Source organism: Syngnathus floridae, chromosome 7 (genome assembly GCF_059516105.1).
Source record: "Syngnathus floridae isolate MCC-2025c chromosome 7, RoL_Sflo_1.0, whole genome shotgun sequence".
In the NCBI taxonomy this organism is placed as follows: domain Eukaryota; kingdom Metazoa; phylum Chordata; class Actinopteri; order Syngnathiformes; family Syngnathidae; genus Syngnathus; species Syngnathus floridae.
This window is the reverse complement of record NC_142419.1, coordinates 16,267,810-16,281,559: the sequence shown is the minus strand read 5'-3', so window position 1 is coordinate 16,281,559 and position 13,750 is coordinate 16,267,810. Positions and strand designations below refer to the sequence as shown.

Here is a 13,750-nt window from a genome sequence, read left to right as displayed (position 1 = left end):
TTAAAAAAATATAAAAAGAATACAGCAAAATATGCAATATGGAAATATTTACATTAAAAATAATAAATATTGCAGCGCTACAAATATTGTGAGCGTACTTTTCCTAGCATTAGTGCAGAAACAAAAATTCTGGTGCCATCTAGTATGCGGCTTTAAATTTTAAAACATAAAAAAGTGCGAGGACGTTTTCTGAGATGAGTTTTGAAGATGAGGGTCAGAGAGCGTACTTATCAATGTTGAGGCGTGTCAATTATCAATGTCATTCGTGCGCAGATGAAGAATAAAAAAAATAAATTATAAAAAAAAAGAAGCACAAATCAAATCGTGGCGGGGACTTGAATTTCAATGCGGACCAGATTTGAGTGTCAAGGCGCAGACGTCTAATCAAAACACACTTGTGAGCATCAACCACTGATCAATCCCGGCGCAATCAAGCGTAACCTCTGCCAGGGTGACACTTGTCGCTGTCAAACGCCGTCTGAACAGAAGATTGAATTAGGAAATCAGACGGCCTCTCAGATGATGCGTATGCAAAACAACGTCGCGCTAATAAATAAAACAGCAATCTGCCCAACAAACCAAGCTTCTTCACTTCGTATTTTTGTTTGCACAAAGTTTTCAATTTGCTTTTTTTCTCATATTCCAAAGCCACAGCTCGTCAGAGCTCTTCCAAGTTCTCTCCTGTGACATCACAACAACGCTGAAGAAAAAAATGCGCTGACCATCTCTGATGTAGCTCCGACGAGTCAACCGTTTCCTTGTTCCTCGCCCAAACTAAATAATTTTTTTTTTTAACTCATTCACTCCCATTGACAACTATACACATCAAAGATCCATATGAACTGGGTTGGCGCTAACATTAAGGCCGTGCACTCTACTTCTGTCTTACTGGTACTTCTAAGGCCGCTTCCTGATTCCCATTTTCCCCAATGAGCAAAACATTGAGACAGTTTACAATTTCATCTTCAGCGGGCGGTTTCATATAACCACTCGCAAATTATAAACATTATTCAGACAACGGAATCAATTCTGTAAAAGACCAGCAGCAGACAAGCTCGTTTCCACATTATTGAAATCATTCTGCTGCTGTAATTTATGTTAATTTTGCCCCCCTTGTGTGCTGATTCTCTCTCTCTCGGGCCAGAAACTGCCAATGGCAATTCTGCCAGCTTGATTATTGATTGCAAAACCAAATCTGCCATTAATGTTTAAATCAGCCAGCAGATTTCTTTTTCATGCTTAGCCTGCTGGAATAAAATATAACACACACAAAAAAAAGATTCACTATACAATACATGGTCGCCTTGTTTTTTTTTTTCAAAAGACAATTTTTTTTTTTTTTTTTAATTTAAAAAGCCTGACAATACTTGGTCTTTTTTTTTTTTTTTTAAACATTTCAATACTTTTGAACATGCAGTCTCCACACAGAAAGGCTGGCCAGCGAAACCAGAAACAAAAATTAATATACAGTAGCCGAACAATAACAGTCGACAAATAATGGTTAAAAAAAAAAAAGAAATTTGGAAACAAGCCAGCAGAATATTGTGGCCCACCGTATCGAACGCCAAAATTTGATCCAACCAGAGTCTCCGGTGTCCGGACTCTGTGCTATTACCTTCTATGTCCCTCACGTACGCAATTCTTCATCAATTCCTCATAAACAAAGATGGAGTCGCCGAGGGAACACTGGAGGTGGCGATGACATTTCGCATCCGATTGGTCCCTGTCTAAATATTTCATCTCATGACAAGCCCAATGAAACCTCTCGATTCTAATACACACCGAATTTGACAAAAAAAAAGCCTGCACAGATCCACTCCGGGTAAATCCAAAAATGAATTTCCTCCCCTTGCTGTATGATAATGAAAAATTGATGACCCTTAATCATAACTGAGAGGCAATAAGGATTATTCCACACACCCCCAGGTCACACCTCTCTGTAAGATGCGGAAATGAAGATGAAAGGCACAAATATGAATTCATAACAGTGACGGTGAGTTTGGCTGCGTATAGATTCCTTCAAGGCAAACACAATAGATTCACGGCCGTGAAATTCCATCAGCATTCAACTTGTTTAACAGAGCCGTGAGAGTAAATATTTTGGTCATTTGAAATCACGGCACGAGCCGCGAAGCCTGATGATTTATGAGAAACATTCAGCGACATGAAGCTCTTAACGCACGGCTTAATCACAGAGTTCCTCTGCTGAGCAAGCAAAAAAATCATAAATAAGCAACAGGGATGACTCTCGGGGGAGGAAAAACTGTAGATGAGGCCAAACAATCCAAAAGATGGTTAAAAAAAATAATCTTGGCACTCGGTTGTCTGTGGCAGGCAAGAGGGCATGAAGTCATGTCGAGACTTGAATTTGGACCTACCTGTCATTTCCTCATCTCCTTTCATCCATCTGATGGAGGCCGCTGGCTTGCTGCCGCTGGCCGTGCAGGTGAGCTCCGTCTCGTTGCCCTCGCTGACCACGTCCTCGCGGCTCTCGATGATCGGGCTGCCCGGGGGCACTGGTGCGGAAAAAATAAAAATGAAAAACGGCTCCAATAATGAGGACCCACAAGTTTATATATATATTTTTTCAAACTGATTTTGAAGTGGATTTTTTTTTTATTTTGAAATGTTTTAGTACTTTATATATATTTTTTATTTTATTTCATTAGTTTTTATATTGTATGCATAATTTAAAAAAAAATATATTGTTTTCAAGAAATATCGAAATGTGACTTCGGCAATTGTGTTTAGGTTGCAAACTCTCCAAATTTAAATAACACAATGCCTATCGACGGTACTACAATAAGATTCTATCAAAAGTTCCGAGTAGCAACTTTATTGTAAGTTCTCTCTCGAGTTTCCTTGTGGCCCAAACAAGTTTGAAAAGTTTCCTCCATTCGCTTTTGAACGCTGGAGCGGAGCTGACAGAAAAGGATGAATAAGTCGAAATTTAAATATGAAATAACTTATTCTCGCATCGGGCCAAATAACTCCTCCATGCACAGAAAGCAGGATACTCTTTGCTTATTTGGCGAATTAGTCATCGGGCTGAACTGTGGTTCCTTGAAAGCCCAAAAGTCAGAGGGGGAGCTCATTGCAAGGACCCTTCAATGGAAGCATCAGTTTAGGAGAAAAAGCGCCGCCACTGTCAGCCTCCATTGTACGAGTCAAGCAATTACTTGAAAGTGCTTTTAATTCCTTTCAATCCCCGCCGGGATGTTGGCGTGTATAATAAAGCTTAACTAGAGTCATTTTAACGCAAAAGCATCAGAGTGAAGGCACAGCTGACTCTCAAAGGGGCGAATGGTTTGGGAACAGCCAAGTCAACATTCACTGGAATTCACACAGTCAACACAGCTGCCAAGGCCCACGCGGCAGACGCCATGGCTTCCAGCATCTGCTCCTTTTTCGTGCACCGAGGGTCTCTAATTGGCTGACATTTTGTTTCGGCTGCTAAAGATGACGGGATCAAAGATGACTACTACCAATGATGCGGCGAGAGTTCAAAAAAAAAAAAAAAACTGTCAGCGGAGGAATGGGAGAGAGCACATAAGTGGATAAGAAGTCAGATGAAGTGGGGGGAGAAAAAGGGTGGGAACGTATGCTTTAAACATCAAAAATTAAATAATAAATAAATAAAAATTAAAAAAAGTTTGGTAGAATAAAAGGGTGGGAATTTATACTTTAAACTTCAAAAGTAAAAAAATATATATAATAAATACATAAAAAAGCTTGGGAGAATGAAAGGGTGCGAATGTATACTAAAAATATATGTATAATAAATAAAAATAAATTGAAAAAAAAGGTTTGGTAGAATGAAAGGGGGGAACATATACTTATAATGTATATATGTATAATATAAAAGTGAGTTACATGTCCGTGTGCCTTCTACCCACCCAGGACGGTGATGTCGGCGTAGGCCTCCTGAGGCGGATCGGTATAGAGCTGGCACACGTAGCGTCCTTCGTCCGAGAGCGACACATTGGACAGGGACACCCGCAGTTCGTTGTCGGAGAAATTCACCAGCTGGAACCGGCTGTCCTTCAGGGCTGCGGCGGGACACAAACGACAATCTGAGGGGAAGAGTCCTCCGGAAAAAAGAATCCAAAGCGATGCGGTTGGACGAAGACAAAAGAGGAAGCGGCGGAAAATGAGATAGGGAGGAGTGCGAGGAGCTTTGCGGGCTCTCTCTTTAATTGAGTCAAAGAAAAGTGGGCTTCAAAGTGATTCATTCGAGTTGATTTATAAAGTAGCTTCACAGTCGGCGGAGCACTCGCCAAGACGGCAAAGTGCGGCGAGCGCTCGTGAGGACTCCTAACAAGCCGGCAACTCTTAAAACAGTGCCGCTGCTCCTTGTCACGGATGAATGCGTTACACTCCAATTGTAAAAGGACAGAATACATTAACCGAGATATTAAAGCACGTCAAAATATCTTTTAAGACAACTGTATTTTTTTTGCCCGGGTAAAAATGTTGTTTTATAAAAATTTGCCTGAGGCATGTTTTCATGACGGACATAATTTAATGGCAATAGCAGACAGACTGGATTAAATTCTCGTTAAGGTCGGCTGATTTCATCTTTTCACATAAACATCTTTGGCTGATTTGATGAGTACCCCGACCTCGCCTCCTTTCTCGGGTCCCGCGCGGGAAGCTAGCCAACTCCTTTTACCGCCGCCGCTTAAAACGCACGGGGACGTATTTGGTATTCCCATCAGACTCTGCAGTTATTATCACGATCATTACTCGGGGTCTCGGGGCAGCATCAACATGAAATCCCATCTCCTCCCCCGATATAATTTGAGAGCTCTCGTGAAGGACTCAGAGGGGAACAATGGCGCTCGTGTAAGTTGGAGAGTCACAACACCTGTTAGGGAGGGAAAGGCTGACACCCCCCCGAGACGCCAGGCGGAGATTAAACAACATCGACGACGCCAGAGCTAAAGTGCTTATGAGTGCACTTTAAAAATTGATGTTCCTGCCGTCAGGCTGTATTAGAACGTGGAAAATCATAAACAGTATCATAACATTAACTGCTAGTTAGCATTTTCAAAATGTAAACTGTCCTTAAAAAGACATTCCAATTTAATGTTTGGGCTAATTTTGATATGGCAAATAAGCGTATCTTGTTAGTGACTGCTTCGGAAAGCTCATATAATATTTAGCTTTAAATGTTATTAAAAAACATCCACCAAACTGGAATGGTGTCCCGCATGGATCTCTACTAGGACCCATTATTTTTTTTAATTTTATTATTACAACATCAGTTGTTTGTTTAGCCGTCAATCTGTCTCTTCATTAATCCACCTACGTATCTTTTCTTCTAAACTTGTCCTCTTTGTTTAAAAAAAACACGTTTCGAACCTATTTTTCCGTGTGTCAATCACACCTTAGCATCTAATTGACTTACTTTGCGGTCACATTTGAAAGAAGATTGGGACTAGCTTTTCATCCATTTAAAATCCACCTTTTTCAAAGTCAGTCGCCTCCAGAAGCGCGTCGCAGTGCATAAATAAGAGCGCCGCCTCATCCACAGAAACCCTCGGATAAACCCTCATTTTTCCCATCACAGATGTCAGCTCTGCCAAATTGCATGTCATTTCGCATAGATCTCGCCTCGTCTCGACAACAGCGTCCCGGCCTCAACCTGTAAGGTAATTTTTATTTACTGGCAGCAGTATGAATGTGTTTATTCGCTCCTTAGTGGCGGGGTTGAAGACACCATCATGATCTCGTATCTGTCTTCCTGTGTGGCCGCCGTGTCGCTGCCGCTGGCACACACTTGCACGCCGCCATTTTTCACTGTCCAGACGCCATGTTTGACAGCTAACATCGTGAATGACTAGGGGATTGAAGTGGGTGATCATTCGGTAGCCGAAAGCGCCTCGTTGTGGGCCACGAGTGCACGCGTGTGAGAAAACTTTGCTGGGTTTTGTGTAAGAGTCAAAAATGCAGAATCTACTGCATCCTCTGAAGATATATTCAAATCTCACAATGCTTTGGAAAAAAAAAAGCGACAAGAGTGAGTTTTTTTTTTTTACTTGCAAACTAACAGCTGGGCTGTGGTGTAGAAGGACACGTTCTCCATCACCTTGAAGGCTGGCTCGTATCCTCGACAAAAACGAGCGAAAGAAGCGCAACTGGGGGGGTGGGCTAGCAAAAAGTAGACGAGGCCCATATGCTCATGCATAATCATAACGTTCAATCTCCTAATCTAAGAGATTATCGTAAAATCGAACATTGACAAGGACACAAAAGTATTCCCATTATGGCCCGACGGAGAATTATCTCATATTAATCTCGCGCGCTTCCTGAGCTTAATGACTTGTGCTAAAGTGGCAAACGTCAAGGACAGATGGAAATCACGTTTTGCGAACGTACGACGCAAAAAAGGCGGGCTGGGCCACGCAAGCTTTCCAGCTGCTCACATTACGAGATGCTCCCTAATTTGCAAACGATGCGACACTCGTGACTAAAACGGTGTGACCTGTCGAGTCATTTCAGATCCGTACACAAATCCCGGCGAAATTCTCGGCAATTAATCGAGTTGTCTAATGAAGGCAGAAACTGAGCTCGAGGCCAACGAGGCCGACCTTTCAACAATTCGCTGTTGAAAGCATCGCTAATATTTCTGCATATTCTGCCCTGAGTAAGAATATGGAAGAATTTTTCATAAAGCTAAGATAACCTTTCACGAGAAATTAATAAGTACGAGGCTCTGACTCATGTCCTCCTATGGCAACCTCCTGTAGAAACCAGTAATCGCTTAAGAGACTTGTCCTCATCATTTCAGCCGTTCTGCTGTCATTAAAGTTTTGATTTAAATATTATTTAATATTTGTTGATTTATTATTATATTAATTTTTATTATTTTTTATTATTTATTATATATATTTATTACATATTTAATAATTACAGCAGAGTTCCTTGTAATATTAATATTTATGAATTAATTTATTTATAATTAATATTATTTATGATCATTTATCTTTATTATTATTAGTTATTATATATACACATCTATTTATGAAATATTTAATCAATACTGCAGTGTTCCTTACGTCTGACATCCCTGAAGTAGATGGTCTGTCTGTTGGGGTTGAGCAGTTGGATGACCGAGTCGTCGTTATTCTTCACTCTGCAGCTGATGGTGGCCATCTCGCCCTCCACCACCGAAACGTTGTCCGTCGCCAGGTTCTGACCTTCCACTTTAACACACACGCACACAAACACACACACGTTACCGTCTGGACATTTACTGCCTCCCAAATATTTGCGCTTCTTTCGTCAACACGAGGCAACAATGCCACACAATGCCACGCTACACAAACAGGCTTTGTGTAGATTGTGCAGCCGAAGTCTAATCCGTTTAATACAAGACTGCCATGTTTGCCACTATTGATCCCCCTCCCAGTCCGCGTCCCCGGATCCGAGTGGCGGGCCCCTGTGAGTCAGCGCCAGATGGGCTTGCAAGCTTGGCTACCCACGAAGGGAAGCTGGAGAGCAGCAGCTAGGAGACAAGAGAACGTAGCAGCTAGGAGACAAGGGAACGTGAAGAGTAAGGGGTGGAAAAATTTATTTTATTGATAGGGCATGGGGTGTTCCACTCTATAAATCAGTGTTCCCCATCTGATATAGTGCGAAAATGTTAAAATTTCATGATTCTGCTCCATTTTAAATGTTGACTGACATTTCTGATTTAGTTCTTTTATATTTACTTTTATATATATTATTTAGTCCACTTACTGCTATAAAACAGAATTTTCCCCACATTATCATCTATTGTGACAAATAATTGAGCACATGATATTTCCTTCCGGCGTATCGATTGACACATGTTATCTTCAAAATGGCGAGCTGGATGGCGATGATGGGCTCAGCTTTATCAGAGCCTTCCATCTGAGCGCCCATGTGACCAATGTGTGCTCAGTTTGCCGCCGTCTATCTCCTGGCATGGCAAAGAGCTTCCGAAAGGCTCTCGGTACACAAGCGCTCTTCCGAGACATAGCCCGGGACCTTGTTGTCGTAACTCACACCACAAAAAAAAAAAAAAAATCCTTTTTGTTCTTCCTTTCCTGTTTTCGTGGAGAGAATTTAAAGTCACCTTGTGTTATTTTTACCCGAGCTTGGAATACATTAGAAAGTCTCAGATTCACACCAGTGGAGGCGCAACGCTATCAGCTGCAGACGCAGGCGCAAACATCAAAAGCGCATTTACATGCCCGAGTCGTCATGCAAAAAACCCTCGATTGCTTTGTGACATTTACAAAGTGGGGAGGAATAATAAAAGGGAAAAATAAAAAGGGGGGGCCGTGCGTTTGTTTCACCTCCGGAGAGATAATGGGAACAGACAGCCAAACGAACATGATTCACCGTGAACTCCCGCAATAAGAAATTAACCTCCTGTGCGGAGAAAAAAATAAAATAAATCTCCTCGGACCAATTGTCTGATATAACGAGCCTCCCTGTTTGATTCGGGACAAAAGCGAGGAAATGTTTGAAAACAGGCAAAATGTCAGCAGATAATGGAGGGGATAACGTCAACTTGGACACTAGAATCCAGACGATGAGCTCTTTAACGCCTCCGATTCACATTTCAGACGTCAGCAATATTTACATAATATTAATAGCAAACTGTCAGCTGAGGCCCAATGTGCCCTTTAAGCGCATTGTCCCGAATAAACGTTAGCGTTTTGCTAATTGAGTAAAATACGATACGTGAGCTACCAAAGCTTGTGAAATGAAATCAAATACGATACGAATACGATGAATACGATAAAAGAATTAAGCAGATGCTAATTGACTGTTAAAATGCGCGTCAAGATGCAATGCAGCAGAATGAAAATAGGCATGAATTTCCCATTTCTAGATTCTGAAAGTTGAAAATATCTGGCAGCGCAAGGCAAGCTTACTCTCCGCTCGCTGTGATCTGGCCGGCAGAGAAAAGTAACTGTAAATAAATCCTCGACAGCCCTGAGCAATATTGGTGGCGCTCCAGCATCCTTCTCATCTTAGGCTCATCTCCAATTCAAAACACACATAAATAACACGGCCGTGATTAGCAATCCCATCAAAGTGAAAACGGGCCACTTTGTGCAACATGGAGGGCTCTGGCGATTGGAGTAAACATTTTCAATTGCCTCAGCATCCCGCTCATGATTGGGTGCAAATGAGGAGAGACACTCATTAATCCCGGATGGTGGGCGCCGGTGGGAGGGGGGAGATTTGGGCACAGACGACTGGCTGATAAATGCACACTCATTCCAGCAGCTGTCTGGAAGAGTAAAGTGCCTGTAGCTCTACACATGGCCGCCTGCCTCTTGCCGCATCACAACATGGCGAGCGAGGCCGACGCGCAGCCAAAGAGGATGCGCAATCTGCCATGGAGGGCTCTGCCACTCAAAACGGAGCAAAGACCAAATTATTTCGGCTCAAGTGGAGACGATTCCAAGATTGGCAGCGTCGACTAAAAAGCTTCGGCCGACTGTTCATTAATGAGTGGATCCAATTTGGTCGAATGTACGCAAAGTCAAACATAAACCCTCCCGGGTGGTAAACGTGATCAAATATTAGCAGTCCACCTAACTGACAGGAAATGTGGCAGAAAAGGACGCCATTTTGTTCTGCCAATTCTTGCTTTTCATTGGACGGCACAACGAAACCAGGCCAATTTCAGCTAACGTTTAGCTAACGGCGCTCTCTTTGATTCTTTGTTATTGTGGTAACATCAAAAGCAGAACAGGCCAGCGTCCAACTGCCTGAGTCAGCGCGTCGGCTAGCAACAAGCGCCACTACAGAACATCATTAACAATAAAACTTTTCTGTTTCTTTTTCTCCCCGCTGCGTCGCTTTACACCGCGCAGTCATTAGAGCTTGAACCTCATGATGAAACGCTTCTTCACAACTGCAATGGGGATTTGGGTCTTATAGGGTTTAATTACAACTTCTGGAACCTTTGCATGAGGAGCTTTCAAAAGGTGTCAGACTGACTAATTTGACCAACTTGATTCTCTGTGTGTAGAATCCTTGTTTAATGATTGGCTAACACAAAAGTGGGCGAAAAAAAAGCTACTCGTCAAGCTAGAAAAATCTCACATCGTGAAGAAAACCAAAGAAAAAAAAATCACACATGAAAAGAAAAGTTCTGAAAGTCAGTAAAAAGCGTCAATTATAAGTTTAAGGGGAAGGAGAAAACTTGAAATGATTAGCACCTATAAAATGTCATGAACTACAACGACATCCTAATCAGAGAAGAAAAGTCACTTTTATCTTTATCGTAATAACCAGAGGGAGTCGGCAGCTGAAGCTACTCACAAGGACGAAAGTTTTCCAAGTCTCGAGTGTTTCGTAGCGCAACCGCCATGTTTGCTTGCTTTTACCGATTCGACAATCGATATCTTTAACTGGAGAAATCTTTCTTTTCAATTTTAAAAACTTATGTCAAAGATGTTCTATTACAAACAGATGTTCTTGCATTGCTGAAACGATCCACAAATGACAGAGGGCTTACTCTGACTATTTTTATCTTTATGATTTTGACAGTTTGTATTAGGACATTGACAATTAACTTAATAATTAATCTTATTTGTGATTTTTTAATAATGTATTAATTAGGATACAAAGATTGTGAAATATGAAATAATGTGTTTTCCCCAGAAGACATGACAGGCACTCTCCTACTACGTTACAAAACGCATAGTGTTAACAATAAAAAAAAAAAAAAAGATAAGAAGAACTCGAACTGGAATAACTCATTGAACAAGCCTGTGATGAAAATAATGGTTGCCTCCACCTAGAAAAGCACCAATGGTGACTTGTGAGAATCAACTGCAAACCCATTAAACAGCTGAGTGCTTTTGTGACTTTATTGACTTTGTGAGAAGATGAAGAAGAAAAAAAAAATCAAGCCTACCTCTCGATATATACTATATATGAATCTCAGAACAACAAATGAATGGGGCAACTAATTAACCTTATAAAGACAAAGAAATGTTGACTTGGGAGATTAAAAAAAATGATAGCAACTTCATCTGTGTGTACTTTCTCCTCGTTCCTCAATAAAAAAAAAAAAAGATCCGTTGATAATAAGCAGAAATGAGCAGTCACGTACAACCGAGGAGCGGCGCGCAAAAAAAGCAAAAGTAGTACCTGTGATGGTTTCAGCAGCTCCTGATGCGGCAGGCCGGGAAGAAAAGAAGAGAAGACAGTTGAGGAGCAGAAAGCAAGCAAGAAAGCAAGAAGACAGATTTATTGCATGGCGAATTTTCGAAATCATTTACAATAAAAATGTCATGTTGTTTGTTTCGTAAATGCTAGTCACGGGTTGCTAGGAAGACTTTCAATCAACGAAAAAATGCAATACGCCAGTTTAGCGTTTGGCTTTTTGAACGACTAACTACTGTATTGGGTGATGGCGTATGACCCCCCACCCCCCCACCTTCCATCATGTGCAATAGATGCAGCCGTGCAGCACAAATGTTGAGCAAACTGCTTGCCTCCTTGCCGTGATTGGCGGCGTAATAAGAGTGCAAGGTATGACATGTGTCCTTGTTCCAATCTTTGCGCATTGCTGACATGTCAGCGAGGGGTGGGGAGGGGTCACAGAGTTGAGACTGACAACTAACACATGATGGACAGGAAACAAAGTACGCTCTGACACGCTTGAGTGTCTGTCAAAACTTTACCCTAACAGTGTAACAGAAGGAATGGAATTAGCCAGTTTGGAGGGGGCGTCGACCTCTAATGCTAATTAGCCACTGCTCAGTGCTAGCAGATCCAAGACACATTGCCAAAAACGAACTACTAATTTTGAATCAATATAAATTCACTATGGGAAAATATCCATCATAGCAAATTGTGCACACACAAAATAAAAGGCTCAAGGACAAGTCTGCGAGGAATTGATACACCGGCATGCTAAGCTCAGGTCCTTTCGGGTGAAGCGGCCCAAAGTGACAGCAAGGAAATAAAACGTTAGGCTCCAGTCACTTTGTGAGGTCAAATGCACGGACGCAGTCGAGTTTGATGAGACTTCAAGCCAAACAGACTTGTGATATAGTCTAGCGACACCTTCCCTCGCCATCAGAGCGATCCACTTCCTGTCAGCTGCCGCCATCCAGACTATTAATAGCGCGGTGAGGCAGCGGCGGCGGCGTTTCTCCCCCTGCGTTACCTGCAGCGCATTAGCCACAAGTTATGAGGCGCCGGCTGGCCTGTGATTAGATGTCATGGCTGTCGCTCTGCTTAGACCGGCGCTGATGGACAGATTTCGGGGCGGGAAAACGCCTCGGCGAGAGTGCGGCCGATGCGCCCGTCTGTCAATCACGCCGGATGAGAGCGGGCAGGCCAAGCGTCCTCCCAATGATGTCTGTCCTTGTCTCCTCACCTCTTTTTCATCCCAATCTACACACTCGCCCGGGCATTTGTGGGGAGAAACAAAAAGCGGATGTGAAAGGTGCTTTATAACGAGGAGTGTCATCGGCAACGTTAGCTTTGCGGATTTTTGGCGCTATTTATTTCAGCAGCGCATCAAAGTAAGACCTTAAGATAAGTGTGTCGCAGTTTTCACTTTTTTTTTCTGCTCCTTGTGTAGCACTTTAAATTGTAGAAAGATGGCGGTAAAGCCCCGGCAAATAGGAAAGTAGTAATTGTGATGCTAGACTTTGTGGAAGTAGTCTTAAATAGAGAATGGAAAATATTAATGGCCAAAGCAAATCAACTTTCCATGACCTTGAATGAAAAACAACATCAAACAAAAAACCCTTTTGTCATTTTAGGAATGAAGTCAGAAAACAACTCAAGAGCCAAGACGGTTTAAGCCAATAGGCGGCTTAGAGAAAGGAAGTCAAAAACAAACTACGAAGAGGAGCCACTTACAAATATCACACTTGAATGTGAACAAAACAACACAAAATATTTTAGCCATAAAGCCTAGTGGCATTCACATTTTATCTACCGAGGTATTAAATACATCATTAGAACAAAAAAATAAATGTCTACTAAGCTTTGGGAAATAAAAGCATCTGGCATCATCATAAACCATCACTTTTAGCCAATCTAAAACAAAATCAACAACAATGACAACTAAAAGGGAAAGAAGAAAGAAATATTTTCCTAGATGTTGACTGTCACCGCTAAACTTGAAATCAACCAGCTTCAAACTTTGCTAACGGCTACATTTTGAACTATATTTGTGCTGACAATGTTTTGCATCCCATGCATAGCGCAGCCCCCCCACCGCCGCCGCCACCCGCCATCATGGCTCTCTGTTTGAAACACTAATGAGTCGACATGTCTTCTCAGCAACCGCGTTTCAATGTTATGTTCTCCCTCACAGGTAAAACATCGCCTCCATTCTGCTTATGATGCTGTGTGCCATACTGTGCGCTGCCCATTGTGTTCTCGTTTAATTCGAGGGATCAGACTTTTTTTTTTCTCCCTTCTGCGGACTCTCAACCAATAATCATAGCCATTCCACTTTCAAAAATAAAACACAAAACGTTATTACATGCACACACACGCCTTCTCCATTCTAACTCTAATAAATCAAATATTATCTGAAGATGTTGTCGATTTATTATTATTATTGTTACTGTTCCGGGATTTTTTTTTTTTTCACAATGCTATGAACCACAGCTTCCAGTTCATGGTCCATCTCCATGACAACCCAACGGAGCCGAAATGATAATCAATCCTGTCGGTCCTCGGGGATGCCACACTTTGATTATCAGAGAGTGCAAATAATGCAGAA

General features: G+C 41.9%; 1 protein-coding gene across 3 annotated transcripts in view; it reads right to left on the bottom strand.

Moving 5' to 3' along the window:
• cadm1b (cell adhesion molecule 1b) overlaps positions 1 to 13,750 on the bottom strand; it is a 172,969-nt gene that overhangs the window by 19,541 nt on the left and 139,678 nt on the right. For 2 of the 3 annotated variants that reach the window (XM_088381252.1, XM_088381250.1), the window contains exons 10-13: positions 11,149 to 11,169; positions 7,062 to 7,208; positions 3,897 to 4,049; positions 2,379 to 2,516 (exon numbers count right to left, since the gene is read on the bottom strand). In XM_088381252.1, coding sequence (XP_088237378.1) covers positions 2,379 to 2,516; positions 3,897 to 4,049; positions 7,062 to 7,208; positions 11,149 to 11,169 — 459 coding nt within the window. The remainder of the gene's footprint in view (positions 1 to 2,378; positions 2,517 to 3,896; positions 4,050 to 7,061; positions 7,209 to 11,148; positions 11,170 to 13,750) is intronic. The other variant, XM_088381251.1, reaches the window with a different exon arrangement.